At 37.9% G+C, this 17,897-nt stretch overlaps 1 protein-coding gene across 2 annotated transcripts in view; it reads right to left on the bottom strand.

Moving 5' to 3' along the window:
* BCO2 (beta-carotene oxygenase 2) overlaps positions 1 to 17,897 on the bottom strand; it is a 69,456-nt gene that overhangs the window by 25,954 nt on the left and 25,605 nt on the right. The window contains exons 3-5 of one of the 2 annotated variants that reach the window (XM_069554997.1): positions 5,168 to 5,379; positions 4,836 to 4,951; positions 3,941 to 4,043 (exon numbers count right to left, since the gene is read on the bottom strand). In XM_069554997.1, coding sequence (XP_069411098.1) covers positions 3,941 to 4,043; positions 4,836 to 4,951; positions 5,168 to 5,379 — 431 coding nt within the window. The remainder of the gene's footprint in view (positions 1 to 3,940; positions 4,044 to 4,835; positions 4,952 to 5,167; positions 5,380 to 17,897) is intronic. The other variant, XM_069554998.1, reaches the window with a different exon arrangement.

Below are 17,897 nucleotides of genomic sequence, written 5' to 3'. Positions count from 1 at the left end.
CCAAGAGCTATGAGGTGAGAAGAGCAAATGCAAAGATTCTCAGCCAAGAATAAGTTTGGAGTATTCAAATAACTGCAATGAGGGCAGTGTTGCCCTGCCCATAGGAAGCAGAGAGAAAATTCTAGATGAGGTGGGGTAGGTTAAAGGGATAACTGGCTGATATACTGAGAGTAAACTGAAGTTAGGTAAAGGGAGAAGCAAGGAGACTGGTTAAGAAGCTATTACAATAATTCAAGTGAGAAAAAATGGTGGCCCAAACCAGAGTGGGGGCAGCAGAGGTCATATGACATAGCTGGATTTTTGATATATTTTGAAGGCATTGCTGAAATTACTTTTTGACCCATTAGATGTGGATGTGAGAGAGGAATAAAACATGATTCCAAGGTTATCATCTTAAGCAAGTAGAATGACAGAGTTACCCTAAACTGAGATGGGGAAGATTTTAAGCAGAGAAATTTAGGGAGAAAGATCAAAAGTTTGGTTTTAAAAAATTGATTTTGTAACCTCTATCAGACATCCTAGTAAAAACACTGAGTAAGCAACTAGCGTGGAGGTCTAGGTTAGGATACTATATGTTTTGAGAAACAATTATAAATAAAACATCATGCTTTATACAGTGATGAGTTATAAAAGAAATGAAAGATAAACTCTACAGTTCCAATATTACCATCTCCATCTCCATCTACGGTAAGCGTCTATCTAAGAGATTGCATTATTTTAAATTAGTACTTAAAACTACCTAGATTAAATGTTTAGAGGATTTCTGTTACTTTTAGAAGGGCTTTTTTAAAATATCTGGAAAAGTGAAAAAAATTAAAAGCTTTTTATTTTGTCAAGGTAGAAATTACTAGCAAGCACTTTATTTACCAAAAAAAAAAAATCACTAAATGTCCCCCAAACACATATTGTTTAGTTCAGCTCTCTGCAGCTGCACATACATTTGTGTTCTAGTTCAAAAACTCCTCATTGAACCAAATAATCAAGTAAGAAAAAAGAAGTAAATCCAGTTTTACTTGAGATTAGAGTATCAAGAGAAGAATTCCCTATCTCAGCAATTGGATTAAATGACGACTACTCAATTTACTAAATTTGAACACTACAAGTTGATAAACTGTCCTAACTGTAAGTCTTGAAGGTATGTACAAGGCAGACAGACACCCAGGAAACACACAGGAGAGGACTGAATGCCCAGAGAAATGATTTGCTCAATACTTTGTGTCTAACTCTGGGAGACACCTCAGGACTTTGCATAAACATCAAATTGAGGCAAAATAACAAGTACAACTCATAATGACTGGTGCAAGGTTTCTCAGAGACTCATAGGCCACTTGCACCAAAATCACCTGGAGATCTTGTTAAAATGCATCAAGATAAGGAGTAAAGGGTTGGTTACAATGCAGATTCTTAGCCCCTTTTCAAGTATACTGAACCAGAATATCTGAAGATGAAGCCCACTGAATGCTAGAAAGCATTCCAGATGGCTTTGGGGTGTTCTAAATGCTAAGAATCACTGATCTAATGAGGATTTATTTTAGAAAAATAAATAAAAATGGTTAAACAGTATTTCTTATATTATAGACTATATACAAAGTTATCTATAACTCTTTGCAACTCCATAGACTATAGCCCACCAGCCTCCTCTCTGTCCATGAAATGCTTCAGGTAAGAACACTGGAGTGGGCTGTTGCTGTTGTTCAGTCACTAAGTCGTGTCCAGCTCTTTGCTACATGGACTACAGCACACCAGGCTTCCTTGTCCTTCACTATCTCCTGGAGTTTGCTCAAACTCATGTCCGTTGAGTTGGTAATGCCATCCAATCATTTCACCCTCTGTTTCCCCCTTCTCCTCCTGCCCTCAGTCTTTCCCAGGATCAGGGTCTTTTCCAATGAGTCAGCTCTTTGCATCAGGTGGCCAAAGTTCTGGAGCTTCATCTTCAGCATCAGTCATTCAAATGAATAGGATTTATTTCCTTTAGGAGTGACTGGTTTGATCTCCTGCTGCCCAAGACTCTCAAGAGTCTTCTCCAGTACCAAAATTCGAAAGCATCAATTCTTTGGCACTCAGCCTTCTTTATGGTCCAACTCTTACATCTGTACCTGATGAATGGAATGGGTAGCCATTCTCTTCTCCAGGGGATCTTCCCAACCCAGGGACTGAACCTGGGTCTCCTGCATTGCAGGCAGATTCTTTACTGTCTGAGCCACCAGGGAAGCCTCACTTGGTTATTAGAGTTAATTTTTTAAGAAATGAATTTTTAATGATCAAAAAAATTAAATGGACCAAAAAAAAAAAAAAGCTGAGTCAGTTTACCCACTTGCTTAAAGATTTTACCTTAAAAGATGTTTGATGTTTCCTATAACAGATTTGAAGAATACATCCCTACCTGAGGTCAGGTAACAAAGAGCAGAGATGGCTGGATGATGAAGTTTCCAGGGTACCCTATATCTTCTTGAGCCAGTAAAAAAACAAACCTGACGTCTCCATGTTCACATATACTTATATGTGTAAATATGGAGAGGTAGAGATGAACAACCCAAAAAGCCAATTCCTTACATTAACCTATTCAAAAGTTAACCTATACAAAGGATTCATAGGTTATAAATGATAGATTGACAGCTAGATAGACAGTCAGAAACTTCTAATACTTGTACTTACACATTCCTTTCCAAACAGAGGGAGATGCATATTCAAGTATATGATAATGACTTTGCATGCCCTGAGAGAATCCTCTGTACTCAGTGATATATAATTATTAAGATGGTCTAACAAAATGACTAATAGCAAGCTTTTTCTCTGTTATTCAGGCTTGCTGCCAAGCCTGGTATTAGACACTTGAGGCTTGCTTAAGCAAGCATCTTAAATCTTCTCAAGGTTCACTGCCCTCATCTATAAAATGGGAGTAATAATACCTTTCTTAATGCCATCAATGGACCTAGAGATTATCAAACTAAGCGAAACAGAGAAAGAGACAGAGAAAGACAAATATCATATGATATCATTTGTATGGGAATCTAAAATATGATACAAATGAACTTATTTACAAAACAGAAATAGACTCAGACATTGAAAACAAACTTATGGTTGCCAAAGGGGAAATGGGTGGGGAATACATTAGGAGTATGGGATTAGCAAATACAAACTGTATATAAAATAGATAAACAACAAGGTCCTGCTGTATAGCACAGGAAACTATATTCAGTATCTTGCAGTAAACCATAATGGAAAAGAATATGGGAAACTAACACAACGTTGTCAATCAACTATACCTCAATTAAAAAATAAAAATAATTGTACCTTTCTCAGAGATTTGTTATAGGATTAAATGAGAAACTATAAGGGAAAAAATGGTTAACACCAGCACATACTAGTTACTCTATAAATGTTTGCTATCATTATTAGCCATTAGAACCTTCTGGAACAGACTAACAGACAGCTAGGAAAGTATACAGATGAACAGGAAGGGGATGTGATGTAAGTAGCTGCAAATGCAACCAAACTTTAACCTTAACTTACTTTGTAGGGTATTACTCCCATGGTAAAAATAAATTCCTCTCTATGTAACCTACAGTGTGCCTTCTCTTTATCTCTTTGCTGTACCATTCTAAATTTCTTATAGTATGGTACCTCTTAAAAATTCAAGTTTGAGAAATATATACTGAAAATCCCTACAATGCATGTGAGCCAAAAAGCATAATGGAACATAAAAATGTGAGGCATGATGAAAAGATCAAATAGAAAATCAGCTTCTAAGTATATACACAAAAAGACCACAGAACATAATAATAAATTACATATTTTAAGTTCAGAAATTCAATTTCAGAGATTTCTTTCTGAAATTTTCAAATGAGTTTCATATAAGTTAACATCTTAGCCGTAATGGAACTCTGGGAAGACAGTTAACTCCCAATTATTTTTTCAAAGACTCCCACCCCGATGTTACCATGTTTCCCATAGGAGTTCCCCATGTTGTATGTTGTTCCATCTGGATCATAATGAGGATGTGCAGTTGCTCCGTTCACAGCGATAAATTTTCTCCAGTTAACCTGAACATTTAAGACCATTCAGAGACTTAAATTACATGGCTAGGTCTCTATTTAGATGCATAGACAGTAGGGATGTATCAAATACTTTTAAAATAAGATATAAAAATTATAGTTTAAGCCCTGATGTCTCACCTCTGTGAAATCAAAATTATTTTTCCTACTAAAGAAAAAGAAACTAAGAACAAACAACAAGAAAACCAAACAAAATCCCTCCTACCACCACCACCAAGAAATGCACAAAAATGATTATCCAGATCACAAGAAAGTTCAAAAGGATAAGGATTAAAATTCTGGCCCCCAATTTTATTTTGCTTTAAATTAATGTATAACATGACGGCAGTATGTGTTAGTCGCTCAGTCATGTCTGACTCTTAGCAACCCCATGGACTATAGCCCACCAGGCTCCTCTGTCCATGGAATTTTCCAGGCAAGAATACTGGAGTGGGTTGCCATTTCCTTCTCCAGGGCAGTATGGATCTAGGTAATCTCCAGTCCAATTCTACCTATAGCTAAGCAGAAAATGAAATGACAAAAATAAATCTGTACTATGCTATGTCTCCTTTGCCCTAGCCTTCAGACAGTTGAACTAAGGAAGAAATCTAGAATTATATTTAAGGACAACCAACACCGCAGGCCATTCTAATGATGACAGAGGGTACATAATGACCTGAATCAGTGGGTAACTTTGATTTTGTTTAAGAATACAATTTTTTCTTCTGATAATAACTACTCTAAAAAGTATTTGAATGGAGAGAAATTTTAGGGTCTATTATATTTTAACCTATATTTTACCTTTTCTGTTTTTTCCAGGGTTTCAATGTCCACTTTATTCATAAAGTTGGTTTCCGTACTAAGGTAGTAATCACCCTTGTACTGCACAAAGTTGACATTGGTGTTGTCAGTAATTGCTGAAATCAAACCCCAAAGTTATTTAAACACCACAACTTACTACTATGGCAGATCCTAAAGCACACAATCAAGGGAGAAAGCAGTTGAAACATCCTCTCATATCAAAATAAATATCAAGATCCATACTTATAAAAAAAAAGATTGACATATGTCATAATAATTTAAAGAATCATCCCTGTTACCTGAAAATTCTGGGCATAATAAAGGGTGCTTACCAGGCTTTTCAAATTTTGACATGAAACGTTCAAAAACATTCTTGCATGGGTCAGGGAGAGCCAGTGTACCAAATTCTGAGATTACAATTCGATCACGATCACTGTTGGCCTTATAAGCATCACTCTGTAGAAACTTGCTCCTATATGTCACTGTGCCCTTCTCCATCTTGAACTGGTGAAGTAAAGCCATTCCATCAAACCAGTGATTGTACCTTGGTAGGAACAAAAATAGAAAAGTATTAGGAAGAAAAACATGGGGTCAAAAGGAGCGATTTCAAATACAGAGATAAGGGATGGGTTATCTCTGTGGAATGGGTTCCTAGCACAACCTGATTAGTCGAAGAACTGGAAATTGAGGGATGACAGATTTTGAGTATATCCTGGAGTACAGCAATGAAAGACCAACTTACATTCTCTTGATCCTAACCCCTTATCACTAACCTCATACATCAGAGGGCTAAAGGAAAACCCTAAGCTGTTGACTTCTAAGATAATTGTATCTTTACCCTATAGCCAAGATAATAGCATATGGAATGCTTGATATTTCTCAAATTAAAATGGATTTCAAAACTTTTAGACATACTTATCTTTATATCTTTTATGTATTATATTTTCTGTTTATTTAAATTTTTTGTCAAATTTATCAAAACTATGCTAAAGTAAGGAAATAAGATGAATGTCCTTAGTGGATAATCATTTTTGTCCATATTTCAGTTCAGTTCAGTTCAGTTGCTCAGTCGTGTCCGACTCTTTGCGACCCCATGAATCGCAGCACGCCAGGCCTCCCTGTCCATCACCAACTTCCAGAGTTCACTCAGATTCACATCCATCGAGTCAGTGATGCCATCCAGCCATCTCATCCTCTGTCGTCCCCTTCTCCTCCTGCCCCCAATCCCTCACAGCATCAAAGTCTTTTCCAATGAGTCAACTCTTCACATGAGGTGGCCAAAATACTGGAATTTCAGCTTCAGCATCATTCCTTCCAAAGAAATCCCAGGGCTGATCTCCTTCAGAATGGACTGGTTGGATCTCCTTGCAGTCCAAGGGACTCTCAAGAGTCTTCTCCATATTATCACACTACAAATGATGTATCTAAATGATGGAACATTAAAACACTGTAAGGAAAATTTTTCACTTTACTTTTTGAAGGGTTTAACATTAGTCTTTTCTCTCGTATGTTTGACCGATTGAATGTTTAATGTCTTCAGCATGGAAAAGGAAGCAAAAATGCTTGGTCTTATCTTAAAGGTTTGTCTTAAAAGGTTATTGTCTTGAAAGCAGGGATGCAAGTAGATATATACACACCCATCTTATAGCAGCATTATTTACAGTAACCAAAAGGTAGAAACAACCTAAGCATCCATCAGCTGAAGAATGGGATAAACAAAATTTAACATATAATGGAATATTATTCAGCCTTAGAAAGGAGAGAAATTCTGTCACATGCTATAACATGGTGAAATAAGCCAGTCACAAAAAGACAAATACTATACAATAACACTTAAATGAGATATCTAAAGTCATCAAACTCATAGAAACATGAAGTAGAATGGTGATTATCAGGGGCTCAGCAGAGGGGGAAATAGGGAGCTATTGTTTAATGACTATAGAGTTTCAGTTTTTCAAGATGAAAAAGTTCTGAAGATCTGTTTCACAACACTAACCAGTACATTTAAATATGGCTGAGATAGTAAATTTTATTTTTCATCACAAATTGTGTTAAACTGCAAGAAATAAGACAGTTTTTATAAAAGGCCCTCTTTACATATTGATTTAAGATGCCATCTTTATCATAAACTCAATTTCTGTAAGTTCTTGGCTCCATTTCTGGGTTTTCTATTCTATATAACTTGCTCATTTGTCCATTAATATATTGGTATTATAATATTTTAATTACATTTTAATATTTAATTAAAATAATATAAAATTATATTTTAACATCTGATAAGGCTAGTCTCCAGTCCATGGGGCTGCAAAGTGTCAGACATGACTGAGTGACCAGACAATAACAACAAGGCTTGTCTCCACCCCTCAGACAATTTTCTTTTTTAGTGTTTTCTTGACTACTCTTGTATATTTATTTTTCCCCATGAAGCTTCATATTCATTCATCTAATTTCCTTTAAAAATTAGAATTTTTATTAAGGTTGTATTAAATTTAAAAATTGACTTAGGGAGAACTGACATCTTTATGATATTGAACCATCCATCCTACTCAAAGAACAGAAGATCCAAGAGAACAAGATGGTGGAGGAGTAGGTGGATGTGGAGTACATCTCTCCATGGAACATCAGGAATATACCTTCAGACATAGAAGTGCATGCAGAATGCAGAACACCAGCTGAGAGCAGACAGGAATAACTGACCAGAGGTAAAGAATATATAGAATCATGCAAAACTCAGCAGGACAAGGAACTAGGGGGAAAAGCAGGAGTGTTAGTAGGACTGGATCTGCCCTCAGTGGGTGGGAGAACTGAAGCAGGGGTCCAATCCCCACATCAAGGTGATTGTCTGAGTCAGAGGAGAAACATTTACGGCTGAGAGTGAAACAGCTGATCTGAGGCAGCCTAAATAGAATGAGGACCAGACAGTCCTTGCTGCAGCCATACATACCCTGGACAGGGACACAGGTCCCCTGGAAGGCACAGTGGTTGGGAGCTTGCGTTTGGGAACTGTGGAGAAATCCCAGGGCAAAGGCTGCTGTTGATTGCAGAAAGATGGATTGAGGGGATGTGAGGAAGGAGGTTATGGTGGGAAATGCCTGTGGAGGAAAGCCAGGCAGCCATGGAAGCAAGGCGATACTGCTGAGTCATGCATAGGCGGTGGAGCCATCACCATAGCCTCTCTCTCCCCACACACCAGCACCTGAACAATAGAGAGGCTGGCCCATAAAACGCCTGAGGCACTGAACTACATAGCAGGACTCCACCCAGGATGTTCCTTTAAGTGACTGATGTGCAGATCTACAGAGTAGGACCCCGCCTAAGGTGCCCCTTTAAGTGCCTGGCATGCTGATCTACAGAGGAGGATCCCAGCCAGAAGGCCCCTCCATGTGCCTGATGTGCTGAACAACAGAGAAGGACTCCAGGCAAGGGAGCCCTCAAAGTGCCTGAACAGGCAGAGCTATGGAGAAAGACTAGCCAAACAGGCCTTCGATGGCCAGCTACAAGAGGCTGGAAAAAAGACTCTGAGAGGACCATAACTCCTGTGGCAGAGGCAGTCTGTCCTTGCATACTTGGCACTGCCAGGGTGCCCGCAGGCCAAGCAGTTGCACCACCTTCACACTCAACTCTCACTGGGGCAGAGCTGCAACAAGCAAAACATGTCTTGCGTCTATGGGCACAGGGTCACTTTGGTAGTGTCTGACTCTTTGCAACCCTGTAGACTGTGGCCTGCCAGGCTTCTCTGTCAGGGACAGAGGGTCTCCAGGCAAGAATACTGGCGCATATTGGCCAATACTGGTTTCCATAACCTTCTAGAGCACTATATTTCCTGCTGCCCTAGCCGCCAACTCCCCTGAGAACCTGGTGCTGCCAGAAACCCTGTGACCCAAGCAGCTGCACCACATCCACCCCTGGCCCTCACAGGAGCAAACCCAGTACTCCAGGGCAGCCTCAGGAGCAAAACCCAGTGGACAACCCACATGCAGAGGTGGAAATAAAACCACAATTGAAACCAAGGGGAGAGTGGCTAAGGAAGAAGACACAAAGCCTTCCCACCAGCTGTACAAGCTGCAGATTAAATCCACAAGATCAACTAGCCAGACTCTGTGTCTATGAAATATATAAAAGGTCATTGAAAGTTCCCACAAAAGAAAACGTACTAGTTCTGATAGCTGTAGACACTGGAGGCAAGAACACACATGAGTTGGGCCAGATTAGAATCTGAGCTGCCCCCACAGCAGGCCCAGAGATCAGCACAGTGTTGGAGGGCATCCTAGGGAGGTGAGGTGAACTGTGACTCCCAGTGAGGGAAAGGACTTTGACAGCAGTGATTCAAGAAAAACATTTATTATTCTTTGACTTTTCTGTAGATTCTTTGTATTTTTTCTTTTTTTTTTCTTTTTCCCCCCTCTGTTGTAGCTGTCAATTTTATTGGCACTGTGAAATCTAATTAAGCTTTTGAGCTTTTTCTTTTCCCCCTCAGTCACATTTTTTATTGTTGTTATAAACCTCTGCCTCTACGTTGGGCTTTTGCAGTTCTGTGGAGTTTCCCTTTTTTTTTCTCTCTTTTTTTAATTTTAATTTTTTAAACCTATTATTTTGTTGCACTTATTCCTTTGTTTGCTTTTCCTACTGTTCTTTTCCCCTTGCAGTTAATCCTTAATGTATATAAATCTTCTTTATCTACCTTTATTTAACTTTGCATATCTATTCTTTCTTTCTTTCCTTTCCTCTCAACATATTTGTTAGGTTTTTTTCCTTGCTTTATTCCCCAATTGGCACCTTCTTTAGTTTTGCTTTCCAGTTTGTGCTTTAGTTAGTTTTGTTCTGGTAGATGTAATTTTTGGTTTCCTTTGTTCACCAAATCAATCTATTGTACTTTACTTTTGTAGGACTGCTTGATTTTGCTTATGGGTGTATATGAATATGGGTATATCCAGTCACACTTTTTATTGTTCTTATAAACCTCTGGCTCTATGTTGGGCTTTTGCAGTTCTGTGGAGTTTTCCATTTTTCTTTCTTCTTCCGTTTTTTTTTTTCTTTTCTCTTTTTGATAATTTTAATTTTTTAAAACACATTATATTTTTTCTACATTTATTCCTTTGTCTGCCTTTCCTACTGTTCTTTTCCCCTTGCAGTTAAATTTTAACATATATAAATCTTCATCTACCTCTATTTAACTTTGCATATATATTCTTTCTTTCTTCCCTTTCCTTTCAACTTGTTTCTTAGTTTTGTTTTCATTGCTTTATTCCCCATTTGACACCTTGCTTTAGTTTTGTTTTTCAGTCTGCACTTCAGTTAGTTTTGTTCTTAACTGGTAAATAAAATTTTTTATTTCCTTTGTTTTCCAGGTCAATCTACTATACTTTATTTTCCTTGGACTGTTTTGACTTTGCTTCTAGGTATATATGTATATGTGTATACTCCATTATTTAATTATTATTTCCCTGATTTTATAACTGCCATTTGTCTGGGGTTCATCTTTGGCTTCTCATTTTTGGATATTTGTTTTACTCTCACTTAATGCCATAACAAACCACTTGTGGAATCTTCATTCTTGACCAGAGATTAAGCCCTGAGCCTTTGGAGTGGGAGCACCAATTCCAAGACCCTAGACTACCAGAGAACTAACCCTAGTAGTATCAAATAGTGAGAAATCACACAAAGGAATCCAACTGAATACAAGACCAGGCATCACACAACCCCCAGTAGCACCCTGTGCAGGACACTTCATCTAAAGAGCAAACAAAACAAAAATACAAACCCAGACATCAGCAGACAGGATTATCACCTCACTCAGCCTTGCCCATCAGAGGAAAAACAAACAAACAAAAACTCAGCACAAATCTCACCCCCACAGGAAGCTTACAAAAACCACTGGACCAATCTTAGGAGGGCAGAAACCAAAAGGAAGAGAGAATTCAATCTTGAATCCTGGGAAAAGGAGACCTCAAACACAATAAGTTAAAATATAATAATGAAAAGGCAGAGAAATACTACACAAATGAAGGAACAAACTAGAAACACAGAAGTCCAAATAAATGAAGAGGAAATAGGCAAACTACCTGAAAAAGAATTCAGAATAATGATAGTAAAGATGATCAAAAACCTTGAAAACAAAATGGAGAAAATGCAAGAATCAATTAACAAAGACCTAGAAGAATTAAAGAATAAACATACAGAGACAAACAACACAATTACTGAAATTAACAATACTCTGGAAAGAATCAATAGCAGAACATCTGAAGCAGAAGAATGAATCAGTGAGCTGGAAGATAAAATGATGGAAATAACTTCTGAAGAGCAGAATATAGTAGAAAAAAGGAAAAGAACTGGGGATAGTCTCAGAGACCTCTGGGACAATATCAAATGCACCAACAGTTGAATTATAGGGGTCCCAGAAGAAGAAGAAGAGAAAAAGAAAGGGTAGGAGAAAATTTTTGAAGAGATTATAGTTGAAAATTTCCCCAGCATGGAAAGGGAAATAGCCAGTCAAGTCCAAGAGGCACAAAGAGTTCATACAGGATAAACCCAAGGAGAAACACACCAAGATACACACTAATCAAACTACCCAAAGACTAAACACAAAAACAGAATATTAGAAGAATCAAGGGAGAAGTAACATACAGGGAAACCCTATATGCTTAACATCTTTCAGCAGAAACTCTGCAGGCCAGAAGGGAATGGCAGGATATATTTAAAGTACTGAAAGGGAAAAATCTACAACCAAGATTACTGTACCCAGCAAGGATCTCATTCAAAATTGATGGAGAAATAAAAAGCTTTTCAGACAAGCAAAAGTTAAGAGAATTCAGTACCACCAAACCAGCTTTACAACAAATGTTAAAGGGACTTACACAGTCAAAAAATACAAGAGAACAAAAACAAATCTACAAAACCAACCCCAAACAATTAAGAAAATGGCAATAAGTGAAAGTGAAGTTGCTCAGTCATGTCCGACTCTTTGCGACCTGGTGGACTGTAGCCCACCAGGCTCCTCCATCCATGGGATTCTCAAGGCAAGAATACTGGAGTGGGTTGCCATTTCCTTCTCCAGGGGATCTTCCCAACCCAGGGATCGAACCCAGGTCTCCCGCATTGCAGGCAGATGCTTTAACCTCTGAGCCACCAGGGAAGCCAAAGTCAACCCTAAACAATTAAGGAAATGGCAATAGGAACATATATATCAATAATTACCTTAAATGTAAACAGATTAAATGCTCCAACCAAAAGACACAGACTGGCTGAATGGATACAAAAACAAGACCCATATTTATGCTGTCTACAAGAAACCCACTTCAGACCTCAAGATACATATAGACAGAAAGTGAGAGGATGGAAAAATATATTCCATGCAAATGGGAAGCAAAAGAAAGCTGGAGTAGCAATCCTCATATCAGACTAAATAGACCTTAAAATAAAGAAGATTACAAGAGATAAGGAAGGACACTACGTAATGATCAAGGGATCAATCCAAGAGGAAGACATAACAATTGTAAATATCTATGCACCCAACATAGGAGCACCTCAGTACATAAGACAAACATTAACAGATACAAAAGGAGAAATTCACGGTAACACAGTAATAGTAGGAGACTTTAACACCTCACTCACACCAATGGACAGATCATCAAAACAGAAAATTAATAAGGAAATACAAGTCCTAAATGATATATTAGATGACATTGATCTCATTGATTTCTTCAGGACAGTCTCCATCCAAATGCAGAAGAATACACCTTCTTCTAAAGTGCACATGGAACATTCTCCAGAATACACCACATCTTTGGTCATATATCAAACCTCAGTAAATTTAAGAAAATTGAAATCATATCTAGCATCTTCTTCAACTACAACACTATAAGACTAGATATCAATTACAAGAAAAAAACTAAGAAACACAAACATATGATTAAACAACACATTTCTAAACAACCAACAGGTTACTGAAGAAATCAAAAGGGAAATCAAAGACTTTCTAGAAACAAATGACCACGAAAACATGACAACTCAAAATCTATGGGATACAGCAAAAGGAGTTCTAAGAGGGAAGCTTATAGCAATACATTCCTAACTCAAGAAATAAGAAAAACATTGAAGCTTTACAAGGAAAACACCTAAACTTTGTTTAGAAAAAAACAACCTAACTTTATACCAAAAACAAATGAAAAAAAAAAGAAAAAAAATACCCCAAAATTAGTAGAAGGAAAGAAATTACAAAGATTGGAGCAGAAATAAGTGAAAAAGAAATGAAAGAAACATAGGAAAAATTAATAAAACTAAAAGCTGGTTCTTTGAGAAGATAAACAAAATTAACAAACCTTTAGCCAGACTCATTAAGAAAAAAAAAGCGAGAAGAATCAAATCAACAAAATTAGAAATGAAAAAGGAGAGGTTACAACAGATAATGCAGAAATACAAAGGATTATAAGAGGCTATTATGAACAACTATATGGCATAAAATGGATAACTTGGAAGAAATTGACAGATTCTTAGTTCAATCTTCCAAGACTGAACCAGGAAGAAGCAGAAATTATAAACAACCCAACTACAAGCACTGAAATTGAAGCTGTGACCTAAAATCTCCCCAAAAACAAAAGCCTAGGCTTCACAGGAGAATTCTATCAAACATTTAGAGAAGAGCTAATGTCTAGCCTTCTAAAACTCTTTCAAAAAATTGCAGAGGAAGGAACACTTCCAAACTCATTCTATAAGGCCACCATCATCCTGATACCAAAACCAGACAAAGACAACACAAAAAAAAGAAACTACAGGCCAACATCACTGATGAAGATAGATACAAAACTCCTCAACAAAATTTTAGCAAACAGAATTCAGCAACACATCAAAAAGCTCACCATGATCAAGTTGGGTTTATTCCAGGAATGCAAGGATTCTTCAATATATGCAAAACAATCAGTGTGATACACCACATTAACAAATTGAAAGATAAAAACCATATGATCATCTCAATAGATGCAGAAAAAGTTTTTGACAAAGTTAAGCACCCATTTATGATTAAAATGCTTCAAAAAATGGGCATGGAAGGAACCTACCTCAACATAGTAAAGGCCATATATGATAAGCCTACAGTAAACATTATTCTCAATGGTGGAAAAACTGAAAGCATTCCCCCTAAGATCAGGAACAAGACAAGGATGTCCACTTTCATCACTATTATTCAACAAAGTTCTGGAAGCCCTAGCTACAGCAATCAGAGAAGAAAAAGAAATAAAAGGAATCCAGATCAGAAAAGGAGAAGTAAAGCTCTCACTATTTGCAGATCACATGATACTGTACATAGAAAACCCTAAAGATAATATAAAAAAATTACTAGAGCCAATCAATGAATTTAGCAAAGTTTCAGGATACAAAATCAATACACAGAAATCACTTGCATTTCTATATACTAACAATGAAAAATCAGAAAGAGAAATTAAGGAATCAATCCCATTCACCAGTGCAACAAAAAGAATTAAGTATCTAGGAATAAACTTACCTAAGTAGACAAAAGGAAGAAGCAATACTGTGAAAATGACTATATTACCAAATGCAATCTACAGATTCAATGCAATCTCTATCAAATTACTGATGGCATTTTTCACAGAACTAGAACAAAAAATTTCACAATTCATATGGAAACACAGACGATCCCAAATAGCCAAAGCACTCTTGAGAAAGAAGAATGAAACTGGAAGAATCAACTTTCCTGACTTCAGATTATACTGCAAAGCTACAGTCATCAAGACAGTATGGTACTGGCAGAAAAACAGAAATATAGGCCAATGGAACAAGATAGAAAGGCCAGAAATAAACCCATGCACCTATGGGTACCTTATTTTTGACAAAGGAGGCAAGAATATACAATGGGGAAAAGACAGCCTCTTCAATAAATGCTGCTGGGAAAACAGGACAGCTACATGTAAAAGAATGAAATTAGAATACTTCATAACACCATATACAAAGATAAACTCAAAATGGATTAAAGACCTAAATGTAAAACCAGAAACTATAAAACTCTTAGAGGAAAACATAGGCAGAACGTTCGATGACATAAATCAAAGAAAGATCCTCTATGACCCACCTCCTAGAGTAATGGAAATAAAAACAAATGCAAACAAGTGGGACCTGATTAAACTTAAAAGCTTTTGCATAGCAAAGAAAACTATAAGTAAGGTGAAAAGACAATCCTCAGAATGGGAGAAAATAATAGCAAGTGAAACAACTGACAAAGGATTAATTTCCAAAATATACAAGCAACTCGTACAACTCAATGCCAGAAAAACAGACAACTCAATCAAAAAGTGGGAAAAAGACCTAAACAGACATTGCTCCAAAGAGAAATGGCCATACAGATGGCTAACAAACACATGAAAAGATGCTCAACATCACTCATTATTCAGTTCAGTTCAGTTCAGTCACTCCGTCGTGTCCAACTCTTTGCAATCCCATGAATCGCAGCACGCCAGGCCTCCCTATCCATCACTAACTCCTGGAGTTCACTCAGACTCATGTCCATTGAGTCAGTGATGCCATCCAGCCATCTCATCCTCTGTGGTCCCCTTCTCCTCCTGTCCCCAATCCCTTCCAGTATCAGAGTCTTTTCCAATGAGTCAACCAACTCTTCACATGAGGTGGCCAAAGTACTGGAGTTTCAGCTTTAGCATCATTCCTTCCAAAGAACACCAAGGGCTGATCTCCTTCAGAATGGATTGGTTGGATCTCCTTGCAGTCCAAGGGACTCTCAAGAGTCTTCTCCAACACCACACTTCAAAAGCATCAATTCTTCGGCACTCAGCTTTCTTCACAGTCCAACTCTCACATCCATACATGACCACAGGAAAAACCATAGCCTTGACTAGATGGACCTTTGTTGGCAAAGTAATGTCTCTGCTTTTGAATATGCTATCTAGGTTGGTCATAACTTTTCTTCCAAGGAGTAAGCGTCTTTTAATTTCATGGCTGCAATTACCATCTGCAGTGATTTTGGAGCCCCCAGAAATAAAGTCTGACACTGTTGACACTGTTTCCCCATCTATTTCCCATGAAGTGATGGGACCAGATGCCATGATCTTCGTTTTCTGAATGTTGAGCTTTAAGCCAACTTTTTCACTCTCCACTTTCACTTTCATCAAGAGGCTTTTGAGTTCCTCTTCACTTTCAGCCATAAGGGTGGTATCATCTGCATATCTGAGGTTATTGATATAACCTCTATTGATATAACTTCTTTATCCATTCATCTGCCAATGGACATCTAGGTTGCTTCCATGTTCTAGCTATTGTAAACAGTGCTGCAATGAACAATGGGATACATGTGTCTTTTTCAGTTTTGGATTCCTCAGGGTATATGCCTAGGAGTGGGATTGCTGGGTCATGTGGTGGTTTTATTCCTAGTTTTTTAAGGACTCTCCATACCAGCTTCCACAGTGGCTGTATCAATTTACATTTCCACCAACAGTGCAAGAACATGGAAGCAACCTAGATGTCCATCGACAGATGAATGGATAAAGCAGCTGTGGTACATACACACAATGGAATATTACTCAGCCATAAAAAGAAATGCATTTGAGTCAGTTCTGATGAGGTAGATGAAACTCGTATCTATATACAGAGTGAAGTGAGTCAGAAAAAAGAAACATAAATATCATATTCTAACACATTTATACAGAATCTAGAAAAATGGTACTGAAGAATTTCTTTTCAGGACAGCAATGGAGAAACAGACATAGAGAATAGACTTATGGACATGGAGAGAGTGGAGGAGAGGGTGAGATGTGTGGAAAGAGTAACATGGAAACTTACATTACCATATGTAAAATAGATGGCTAACGGGAATTTGCTGTATGGCTCAGGAAACTCAAACAAGGGCTCTGTATCAATCTAGAGGGGTGGGATGGGGTGAAGGACGGGAGAGAGTTTCAAAAGGGAGGGTATATATGTAGTGTTTCCCAATTAGTAGTACTGGATTTGGACTAAGATGAAAATATATCAATTTATATGTGTGTATGTATATACATATGTGTATATAATATATGTGTGTGTGGCTTCCCAGGTTGCACAGTGGTAAAGAATCTGCCTGCCAATGCAGAAGATGCAGGAGATGTGGGTTCAATCCCTGGGTCAAGTAGATCCTCTGGAGTAGGAAATGGCACCTTACTCCAATAGTCTTGCCTGTAGAACCCCATGGACAGAAGAGTGTGGTGGGCTACAGTCCTTGGGGTCACAAAGAGTCAGATATGACTAAGCATGCACACACATGATTATTTTTCCATGAATCTATTAATATGGTGAATGACAAAATAGATTTCCAAATTATAAACCTATCATGCATTCTTGGAATTAATCCTTCCTGATCCTAGTGAATTATGCTTTTAATGTAATGTTGGATTCTGTTTCTTCAGAAAATATTTATTAGCATTCTATTAGTACTATATATTTTGTACTTTTTCATGGATATTCATAAATAATAGGAATAATTGTTTCCTTTTTTGTATCAACTTTGTCATGTGTAGATACCAATATTAGACTTGCTTCATAAAAAGAAGTGGGAAACTTCTCTGCATTTTCAAGCCTCTAAATTAATCTTCCATCTGCTGTAAGTAAGATGGCAGAGTAGAGGGATGTACACTCATCTTCTCCTGTGAGAACACCAAAATCACAACTAGCTGCTGAACAACCATCAACAGGAGAATGTTGGATCTCAACAAAGAAAGATACCCCGAATCCAAGGGCAAAGGAGAAGTCCCGATAACACAGTAGGAGAGGTGCAATCATGTTTAAAATGAAGTCTCAGATCCACCAGAGAAAATCAGAGAGGACAAACAAAACTTTGTGCATACCAGGATGAAAGGAAAGAAGCAGGGATCCCCACAAGAGACTGAGCCAGACCTGTCTTTGAGGGTTTGAGTGTCTCCTGTGAAGGCATGGGTCAGCAGTGACCTGCCGCAGGGACAGCGGCTCGGGCTGCAGCAGCCCTGGGAGGCATGGTATGTGGCATGAGTCCTCTTGAAGGAGGTCGCCATTAGCCCCACCATAGAGCCACTGAGCAGATGACACAGAAACTGG

Source organism: Ovis canadensis, chromosome 15 (genome assembly GCF_042477335.2).
Source record: "Ovis canadensis isolate MfBH-ARS-UI-01 breed Bighorn chromosome 15, ARS-UI_OviCan_v2, whole genome shotgun sequence".
Classification (NCBI taxonomy): domain Eukaryota; kingdom Metazoa; phylum Chordata; class Mammalia; order Artiodactyla; family Bovidae; genus Ovis; species Ovis canadensis.
Note: the sequence above shows the minus strand (reverse complement) of the source record. Positions and strands in the feature narration are given on the sequence as shown.